The sequence below is a fragment of the Diceros bicornis genome, chromosome 18 (assembly GCF_020826845.1).
Source record: "Diceros bicornis minor isolate mBicDic1 chromosome 18, mDicBic1.mat.cur, whole genome shotgun sequence".
Classification (NCBI taxonomy): Eukaryota; Metazoa; Chordata; class Mammalia; order Perissodactyla; family Rhinocerotidae; genus Diceros; species Diceros bicornis.
Genome location: NC_080757.1, coordinates 2292265 through 2303357, shown reverse-complemented (window position 1 = coordinate 2303357; position 11093 = coordinate 2292265). Strand labels below are relative to the sequence as shown.

At 37.8% G+C, this 11093-nt stretch overlaps 1 protein-coding gene across 3 annotated transcripts in view; it reads right to left on the bottom strand.

The window, feature by feature from the left end:
• Window positions 1–704: 704 nt before the first annotated feature.
• The window catches only part of ZNF287 (zinc finger protein 287), a 29074-nt gene continuing 18685 nt past the window's right edge, over window positions 705–11093 (bottom strand). For all 3 annotated transcript variants that reach the window (XM_058559586.1, XM_058559587.1, XM_058559588.1), the window contains exon 6: window positions 705–8779. In XM_058559586.1, the coding sequence (XP_058415569.1) occupies window positions 7209–8779 (1571 nt within the window). In that variant the 3' untranslated portion in view covers window positions 705–7208. The remainder of the gene's footprint in view (window positions 8780–11093) is intronic.

Sequence of the window (11093 nt, the reverse complement as noted above, 5' to 3'; positions counted from 1 at the left end):
CATCCCTACGTGTTCATGCTGGGTATGCCAAGAATGCAAGGTTTTATCTGTTCTTTACCTGGGCCATTTCTCAAGGTTGTAAAACAGCAAGCAAATACAGAGTCAGTGTCTCCCCAGGTCAAAGAGCATGCTTGCTACCAGTTCACTATAAAATCAGTGATTCCCATGCTTGTTACCAGTTCACTATAAAAGTAGTGATTCCCCCAAGCTCAATGTTGCTTTCCTGTAATGCAGCCCACTGTTTGTGCTGGAATCCATCTAGGCCCACCTCTGTCCCTTTCTTGCAACTTGGGGGCGGGGGCCATGGGTAATTGGCTCACATGTGAAGTCTGGCAACTGCTTTTGCCATGAGTAATCGAGTTCTTTGTCTATGAACTAGGAATCTCATGTCTTCTGACAGCATCTATGAAATAATAACAGGCTAGTTTATTAGCTAGTAAGTTGGGTAAAATCCCAGACCTTTCACAGTTCTGGACAGACATGTAAAATAATTTTTTTTAGAGAATACAATCTTGATTTTTGTGCAAAAGTTCCTGCAGAGATGCATTAATCAAACATTTACTGAGGGCTTACTATGTGCCAGGTGCTGTGCTGGGTATAGGAGATACAGAAATGAATGACATAGTCTCTGCCTTGTAGGAGCACATTCTCCAGTAGGAGAGACAGTCATCTTTTTTCTTTTTCTTTTTTTTTTTTTTTTTGGTGAGGAAGATTGGCCCTGAGCTAACATCTGTGCCAATCCTCCTCTATTTTGTATGTGGGACGCCACCACAGCATGGCTTGATGAGCAATGTGTAGGTCCGTGCCTGGGATCTGAACCCACAAACCCCGGGCTGCCGAAGCAGAGTGCGTGAACTTAACCACTATGCCACTGGGCCAGCCCTGAGACAGTCATCCTTGATTCCTCTGTCTCACTTCCCAATCCAATTCATAAGGAAGTTCTATAGACTCTACCTTCAAAATATATCCAGGGTTGAGTCACTTCTCACTACCTCTCCTGTGACCACCACTATTTCTCATCTGAATTACTGTGATAGCTTCCTAACTGGTCTCCCTGCTTCTGCCCTTGCTCCACTTTAGAACATCAGAACCACCCAGGGAGTTGAAGAAATACTGATAACCAGGCCCCATCCCAAATGAAATAAACCAGTATTCCTGGAAGTGGGGCCCTGGCATTGGTAATTCTAAAAGCTCCCCAGGTCATTCTGTGTGTGGCTAAGAGTGAGATCCATTTGCTGTTGACAATGAGAAGATACCAAAGCAAACTGTGACATGGTCAAATGCAGGGCCACCTTGTATGGTTATTCACTACTCAAGCTGTACAGCTGTACGTGGTGGTCCTAGTGAGATGTTTTCAGATGACTTTGGCCAATAGTGCAGAAGATACATTGAAAGGGGTGAGGTCAGGGGCAGGGTGAACACTTACCTGGGTCTGAAATAATCTAAATGAGAGCTGATTAAAAGCTGGAAAAGAGGTAGTGGCAGTGGGGATAGAGAAGAGAGAATGAACTGGAATATATAGAAGGTAAAACCAATAGGACTAAAACAACTACTGGTGAAGAAGAGAGTGGCTTCTAGCTTCCCTGTCAAAGTTACAGTGAATTAAAAAAGAGGTTTTGGGGTGAAAACAATTCAGTTTTAAATTAAACCACTTAAGGCACTTTTGAGATAGTTCCAGGTGATCAATGACTATGTGGTTCTGACTTGAGAAAGATCTGGGTGGGAGACCAAAATTGGAGTGGAGTCGGGGAGTGCATCCTTTGTTGGGCTATTCTCATTTAAAGATTTGAATTTAAGGAACTCTATGGGAGGGAAGACAAAACAAATAAAAAACTTTCAATGCTCTAATCTCATCAAAATACATTATTTTATAAAATTGTAGGTACATACTTTTTGTGCTCTGAATTTTCATTTAACATTATTTTACAGGAAGAACTCAACTAAGTGCTGGAGCCATGGGTTCCAATTCTTATTCTGTCACTGTATGACTATATGACCTCAGGCAAGACACTTCAGCATCAGGGGCATCACTTTCCCCATCCATCCAGAGGACTCAATGTTGCTTACAAGCTACACACATATTTATACATATCACTGTAGTGCACATGCTTGCCATTTTTAATGGCTACAGTTTCTAAGGGTCTAATAATTATAGTGAAATATAGAGTCCTGAGGAGAATAACAGAAATAGAGGCCTAATTACATTTACAGGCACATGCAAGTAAATTGATAGCAAAAGATAGTCAAAGAATGAAATCTAATAGCCTTAATGTTTTAAGCACCAAATAAAAGTTTAGCAAGAAAAACTAGCACTTAGATTTGCATGAAACAGACCCTCAGTTCAAATTTAGATCAGAAATTTGCCTTAAGGAATGTGATGGGAAAGGTGTGTGATTAGCTTATACAGTAAATTATCAAGATATGTAATAGTTAAAACACAATATAGTATGTATCATGCATTTAGTTGCTCTCTTAACTGCTCTCTACTTAACCCAATTGCCAGATTAACTGAGAAGCTCCCTTCCTCTGTAAAATCTGCTGATAGCCTTGGCACAAGACCTCTTGTGGTTAAGTTTGCTGCTTTCTAGTATACGTAACACTTCTGTTCTCTTCAGTTTAGTTGTAGGCTTAACAAGACTTAGTTGTTTGCTCCTAAATTAGTCTGTCCCAGTATGTAATTATAGTTCCCATTACAAAATTAGATATTATGTAACTGATGAAATTGGTGCAAAGAGTTGTCTTTATGGAGACTAAATTGAATGGTTGTAAAAAGAGTCAAAGGCTACTTGCTAATGATACCCCAGTAGCAATGAGCATGCCTAGTGCCCAGATCTTGGTTTCTAAATAGTTGCCTATTAAAAAGAGCCAGGGATTCCTGGAGAAATGGCTCATTCCATATGTGGAGCATTGAAAGTGCAAGGTGAACCTGAGATATCCTGTGTTGGAAGGCAATTTAAGTGCCCAAAGACTAGAGAGGGAATGTCAAAAGACGTTAAGAGCTACTTCAAGGGTTCCGTCTGGCCAAATCTGGGATAATCTGAGCATCAGAAACAATGATCATAATTGATTGTAACACATTGAATCATCTGTCATCACTACCAACTCCTTACTCTGAAAACTGGTAATTAAGGGAAAAGAATTGAGCACAACCCTGCCTCTAGTGCATTCCCAGTTGATGAAGGAAAGCTCTTCCTTACAGAATGCCCGTCAGTAAATGTAGAAAGAGTAACAGAACTAGAAAATCGCCATTTTGCAAATCTTGATGAAATAATTGATTCAGGCAAGGATCATCATCATTGAATACCAAAATCACCAGGTGAAAGGTTGTTGGTAAATAGGCCATCCATATGCTCCTGAAGTGTCAGTCCACAGATTATTTAATTGCAACAGGAAAACATACCTTTACGTTAAGAAGATATGGTGGTTACCACTTCAATCGAGTGATCAAATTTTGCATCGCTGATAGTGAGTCAACCATATATTGAGACTTTTGATGTGATACAATATGAAATACATCTGTGAACTGTTAAAAATGTTTAACCTGAATCCATCAAGTGTTTGGCTCTAACTGCTAATTTATAGAAACTACAGGGGATACAGGAACAAGATAAACAGACCACATGTAAACAACCAGATAAATCCTGAATGTGAGACATTCTACCACTGACCTGCTCTATTAAAAAAAAAAGTCCTGCAAAAAATTCAAAGGTGGGAGACTGTTCTAGATAGAAGAGACAGACATAATCAAATGTAATATGTGAAACTTGACTGGATCAACAGGGAAAACTTAACATGGACTAATAAGCATTAGATATCAGGGAATTACTGTTCATTTTTGAGGTATGTAATGGTAGTGTGGCTACATAAAAGAGTGTCTTTATTTTTATGAGATGCATACGTAAGTTTTTAGGGGTAAAATGTCATGTCTGTAAGTTACTTTCTAATTGTTCAGTAAAACATATGGCAAAATGTTAATTTTAATCTAGGTGGTGGATATACAGTTCGTTTTATTATTCTTTAACTTTTCTGTATATTTGAACATTTTCATAATAAAAAATTGTGGAAAATAAGACTATCTGCTAAAAAACCTGAATTGTGGGTCAGACAACTATAAAAGGGGGAAAAATACAGAAAAATCTAGGATTCTCCACTATTATTATTATACTATCATTTTATAAGGGCATTAATTGCCTCAGTGTATTAGTGGAAGACTTTATAAATGCGTTATTTACATAAAACACACAAAGGCAGGAAATACAAATGAATTCAAAGAAAGGCGCTATGGACTCTGAATACTCCACACATTCACGCCAGGAGAAAAAAGTGGTGTTTAAGCTATGAAGTGGCATTACAAAAACTGCATCTTAAATACAACGGTTATTTTTTAACATCATAACTATGGCATATGCATAATTTGAGTATTATGCAACCTGGAGACAATCTGCACTTTGTGAATGATGATTTCATGACATCAAGGTTAACTAATGTGAGGACAAGGGAAAGCAACTTCTTGAAGAAAACACTCAACAAGAAAGCCTTTAAGATGCTAGCACCCAGGTCTTCCCTTCAGCACCTGTTTGGGTTTGGAGGATGTTTATAAGAACAGTAATGTCCAAATGAAGCTGCATGGTCAATACGTGCTCAAACTGATATGTATGGCACCAGGATTTATATCAGTTTTTCCTCATCTCGCTCAGGAAAATTTCCTGTGCAAAGATGTCCCATGATTTCTTTAGGAATATCCCCATTGTTAAGATTTGGGGATTCTGCTTCATCATTTTTTAGTAGTTCCTATTACCCAGTAAATCACCAATATTTATATTTTTTTGTATGTATGCACAAAAGAATTTTAAATTCTACCAATTTCACTCCATATGTTAATTTTACCTTATTACTTAACTCTAATTTACCTACTTATTTATTCATTAATTCAACCAACATATAGTGACCACCATATGCAAGGCACTGAAGAAACAAGAGCAAGATAGAATCTCAGCTCTCAGAATATGGTCTTATATTCTGATAGTGGAATGCTGTGGATATTAAATACAGTACAGCAGTCCCCCCTTATTCACAGGGGTTACGTTCCAAGACCCCCAGTGGATGCCTGAAATTGCAGATAGTACTGAAAGCTATATGTACTATTGTTTTTTTCCTATATATATGTGCCTATGATAAAGGTTACAATTTAGGCACAGTGAGATTAACAATAATAAAATAGAACAATTAAAATATACTATAATAAAAGTTATGTGAATGTGGTCTTTCTCTACATATTTGATTGTATTGTACTCACCCTTCTTGTAATGATGTGAGACGACACAATGCTTATCTGAAGAGATGAAGTGAGGTGAATGACGGAGGCATTGTGACAGTGTTAGGCTACTGCTGACCTTGTGATGCGTCAGAACGATCATTGAGCCATGATGTCATCGATGGTTGGGGATCCACCAAATGGGATGATTCACGTCCCAGGTGGGATGGAGGGGGACGGCAACAAGATTTCATCACACTACTCAGGCAGCGTGCAATTTAAAACTTATGAATTGTTTATTTCTGGAATTTTCCATTTAATAATTTTGGACTGTGGCTGACTGTAGGCAACTAAAACTGTAGAAAGCAAAACCACGGATAAGGGGGGATTGCTGTAGTATTTTTACCTATTTCTATTTGTATTTCTGCTAGTTTTCCTTTTATGCTGTTTAGGACCCCACAAACTCAGTTTATTATCTGCATCAATGATAGTTTCTGCATCAATGCTTTTTCCACTGAAAATTTTTCCTATTTTAAGAGTAATCCCATTTTACTTAAAAGTATGAAGAAGTACCAATTCTAATTATTCCTTTAAAATCAGTCATTTCATTTTTAGTTTCTTCATATAAACAACAGGCTGAATTTTGTTTTATTCAATTAGTCACTCTTATTTTCTTAGGTAAACCAAGTCCAATAACGTCATGTTATAACAGTTACCTATGTATATTCTTTCAAGTCTTCACCTTGATTTTTTCCCTGACCTACTTTCTGCAGTGAACTCAAAGCTATTTTCCATTATTTACTTATTCTCACACTATTTAGGTAGCTGCTTTCATTAATTCCTTGTCTTGGGGCACAGGGTCCCATCTGGCAACCCATTTTAGCAGGTTTCTTAGGCTCATTCCATGACACAGTAATTAAGACCATGTTCTTTATCTTTCTTTACTTGAGAAAGCTTTCTGTTGCTTACATTGGCTGTGACTTGCAGCACTATAAGAAGCCCTGAAAGGATCCAATTAGAAAATGTGGGCCTGAGCACAGTAGGCACTCAAGAGACATGTGTTTCAATGGAAGAAATGGACTTCCTACAGTAAAACAGTCAAAAGGGAACCTTAAATTATGAATTTAGGAGTCAGGTGAGAAAAATGGGAATTGTATTCTTATTTTTTCCTTCAGGATGACACACATGTCAAAACCTAGTGAAACTAAGGTTAATATGTTTTAAAGATTAAATTAAGCTTGAGTGTTTAATTTCTGCATTTAACTAAATTTGTACACGTCTAAGAGTTATATACACATTAGTTTCTCTTTCCTACCAGATCTTTCACTAAGCTTCTCTTCCCTTAATATTTCAGTATTTAAAGGAAAAGGTAATTAAACAGTGGTCACACAGAAGTATTTAAGATACTTTCAACATTTCTGGCAAACCTACTGGTTCCACATTGGCAGTTATGACATAATGGGAACAGGGAAGTAAAAAGGGGGAGGGGACCCTTTACGTATTTAAGGCTTCACAGCTGGGATGATATCTGAGCCTGAAAGCAGCCTTTTCTTTCCTGTCATCCCAGGATTACTCTCTAGTGTGAAATCGCTACTTGATCGAAGCTTTCCCAAGTTTCACTCATAAGGCCTCATTAAGAAGTACTTGAAATAAATACAGTAAAAGTTGCTGAGTTATAGGTTTTTGAGTACTCTTACTTTCATAGGGTTTCTTTCTGGAATGAATTAAACTGACATCAAATAAAGGTTGAGAAGTGAATGAAGTTTTCTTTTTAAATTTCACATTAAATTTAAATAGGTTATATCCATGTTACTAATTCTGATACTTCTGCTGTGTGATATCTAACATATATTGCACTTCTTTTGGGTTTCTTTTGAATAATGTTTTAACACAAAGCATATAAAATAAAATTTAAATGATTAAGTTGTAAAACCTAAATGAAGTCTCCCACATGTTAGTTACGATGTTTGGCACCTGTATGAACACGCTGATGCTGAATGAGGTTTGTACTCTGGGTGAAGGTTTTACCACATATACGGCATGCGTAGGGCTTCTCTCCTGTGTGAATTCTCTGGTGTTGAATAAGGCATGTTCTCTGGCTAAAATCTTTATCACATTCATTACATTTATAGGGTCTTTCTCCAGTATGAGTTCTCTGATGTTGATTAAGTGATGAGGAATAAATAAAAGCTTTCCCGCATTCATTACATTTATAGGGTTTCTCTCCGGTATGAATCCTTTGATGCTGAGTAAGATTTGCACCCTGTCTATATGCTTTCCCACATATGTTGCATTTGAAGGGTTTTTCTCCATTATGAATCCTCTGATGTTGAGTAAGGTGTACACTCTGGCTGAATGCTTTCCCACACACACTGCATTTATATGGTTTCTCTCCAGTATGTGTTCTATGATGTTGAGTAAGATTTGCACTCTGGCTGAAGGCTTTCCCACATATGTTACATATATAGGATTTCTCTCCAGTGTGAGTAGTTTGATGTTGAATAAGAGTTGAGGAATGAGCAAAGGCTTTTCCACATTCATTACATTTATAACACTTCTCTCCAGAATGGATTCTCTGATGTCGAATAAGGTAAGTACTCTGACTAAACACTTTCCAACACTCATTGCATTTATATGGTTTCTTTCCAGTATGTATTTTTTGATGTTGAAGAAGGTGTGTACTCTGACTGAAAGTTTTCCCACATTCGTTGCATATATAAGGTTTTTCTCCAGTATGAACTCTCTGATGATTAATCAGTGATGAACTGTGGCTGAAGGTTTTACCGCATTCCAAGCATTTATATGGTTTCTCTCCAGTATGTGTCCTTTGATGTATGGTAAGGTGTGCACGCTGACTAAAGTCTTTCCCGCAGTCGTCACACTTATAGGGTTTCTCTCCCGTATGAATTCTCTGATGGATAGTAAGATGTGCGCGCTGGCTGAAGGCTTTACCACACTGGTGGCATTCATATGGTTTTTCTCCAGTATGCATTCTCTGATGTGCAATAAGGGATGAGATGTGCCTAAACTCTTTCCCACATTCTTCACATTCATAAGATTTCTCTTTGGCATGGCTACTTTGGTGTTTCAGGAGGGATGGGTATTTCCTAAACTTTTTCCCACACACATTACATTTATAAGGCTTCTCTCCAGGAAGTATTTTCCTATGTACAATACCATATGAGACATGACTGAAGGTTGCCCTGCCTTCGTTATACACAGAAGTTTTATTATCTGATTGGGTACCAAACTGTATAATTAGGTTTGAATGCTTTTCAAAATTATTTCTATATATATCATATTTACTAAGATACTCTTCTGTAGGATCATCTTCTTGTGAAAGGACTGACTTTAAACTGAAATCTCTTTCATTAGTGGGAATTTTCCTGAAAGTATCTGTTGCTCGCCTCTCTAACCTGTCATCATAGTCATATGGTTCTTCCAATTTGATGGTCCTGGTTCCATCCTTTGTGAGTTTAGAAATATTTTTAGCTGGAGTACACTCTTGGGCTTTTGTTTCCCATTCTGAAATAAAAAGAATATAAAAAGTTTTTCTCTATTTGGAGAAAGGAAACTGCCAAAACAGAAACAAAATAATGAACATGAGTAAAATGCCTAAAAAGACTATGTCTCTGACAACCTGATAACATGGTCCTTAACGCTTGGGAAAGGAGAATAAAAGGGAAAAAAAACAGGAGACTAAATTGTTGAAAAAGGAGACGCTTCTTACTATTTGACATGGACACACAGTAAATAAAATAGGTTAGGTCAGATGACAGAGCTAAGAGAAGTGAAAACAGTGAAGACTGTGTGGGATAACTTGGGATGACTTTAATTACATAATTACTTACATAGATTATAGCTTATATAATAATCATAAAGTAGGCATACTCATGTCATCACCCATTCTTCCAATCTACTCTGCACAATCCTACATAATATTGAAAAGCAATTTCATGGAGTGCTTTCCATGCTTAAATATGTTTAGTAATTCTTCTATAGCCTAAAGCAATGGTTCTCGAAGGTACAGTCCCCAGACCAGTGGCAGAACATCACTATTACCTGGGACTATGTTAAATTATTGGGGCCCACCCAGACATACTGAATCTGAAACTTTGGGAGTGGGGCTGAGCAATCTGTTTTAGCAAGCCGTCTAGGAGTTTTTGATGCACACTCAAGTTTGAGGATCAGTGGCTTAACGGACAAAAGTTCAAGAAAGAGAAAAATAAAGTTCAAAATACCTCCACTTGGCCTTCAGTCCCAAAATAATCTAGCCTTTCTATTCTACTATATCTTCTGCCACACCTCATATTCAGCTTAACTTAAAGTTCAAAGTTATCTACATAACTCAAAAGTACTTCCTCATCATCTTCTACAGGTGCCATGCTAATTCCAGACTCTAGGCCTTCTCTTATGCTACCGTCTCCACCTATTAAAAAAGATGTTCATGGCCCAGCTCATGTTCCTCTCTCCTTAGAATCCTACAGTACAGAATAGGTTGAATCATATGAAATTGCCTTTTCTGTAGGTCAGTATGTCTGAATATCAGCAGTTTCTAATGGTTCAACCTAATATAATATTGGAGCTGTGACAAAACTTGGCCTTATAGTATTATTTCACAATTTTGTGCATTTCTTTTTTTTTTTTGTGAGGAGGATCAGCCCTGAGCTAACATCCGATGCCAGTCCTCTTTTTGCTGAGGAAGACTGGCCCTGGGCTAACATCTGTGCCCATCTTTCTCCACTTTATATGGGACGCTGCCACAGCGTGGCTTGACAAGTGGCGTGTTGGTGTGCGCCCGGGATCTAAACCCCGGGCCACTGCAGCGGAGTGCCCGCACTTAACCACTGTGCCACCGGGCTGGCCCTGTGCATTTCTTGTATTTCCAACCTAGACGTAAACTCTGGAAATGGCTTATGCTTCTTTTGTATTTCCTTCAGAAACTGATTTGGTAAAATAAATGACAATAACTTGTTGTAAAGGTGAACTCAAATGAAAGCACACATATATACAAACAAAACAAACAAACTTTGACCCCAAACCTGGCTGCAAAGCAATCATGTATGTCTTTGTGATGCCTGTTATGTTTTCATTATGAAGGTTTAAAACAAATTTAAGTTACAATACCTTTCTCCTTTGAAGTCAGGTGGGAAACACAGAACTTGCAAATGTTAAGAATTATATAATAAAATATAATCAAATATGGAGTTTATTTTTTTTATTTATTTATTTTTTGTGAGGAAGATCAGCCCTGAGCTAACATCCATGCTAATCCTCCTCTTTTTGCTGAGGAAGACCGGCTCTGAGCTAACATATATTGCCAATCCTCCTCCTTTTTTTTCCCCAAAGCCCCAGTAGACAGTTGTATGTCATAGTTGCACATCCTTCTAGTTGCTGTATGTGGGACGCAGCCTCAGCATGGCTGGAGAAGCGGTGCGTCGGTGCGCACCCGGGATCTGAACCCAGGCCACCAGTAGTGGAGCGCGCACACGTAACCACTAAGCCACGGGGCCAGCCCTGGAGTTTATAATGTAGCAAAAATGGTACCAGGTAGTTCAGAAACTTTCTAAGATGCAGATCAAAGTATAATAACTTTGTAAATATATCCATTCAACAGGATCATCCATCAATAAAGGACTAGTTGGCCTAGGGGACAATGGAATATTGATAATGATAAAAATGTACATTGGTATGAAAAGGTGTACAGGACATATTAAGTGAAAAAAGAGGTATATAACAGTATGCAGAGTAAGATGCCATCTGTATAAAGATATGCTATATGTATTGTAGATACACATACACATATATACACATACACACAGGCAGTGGTAATCTAAGG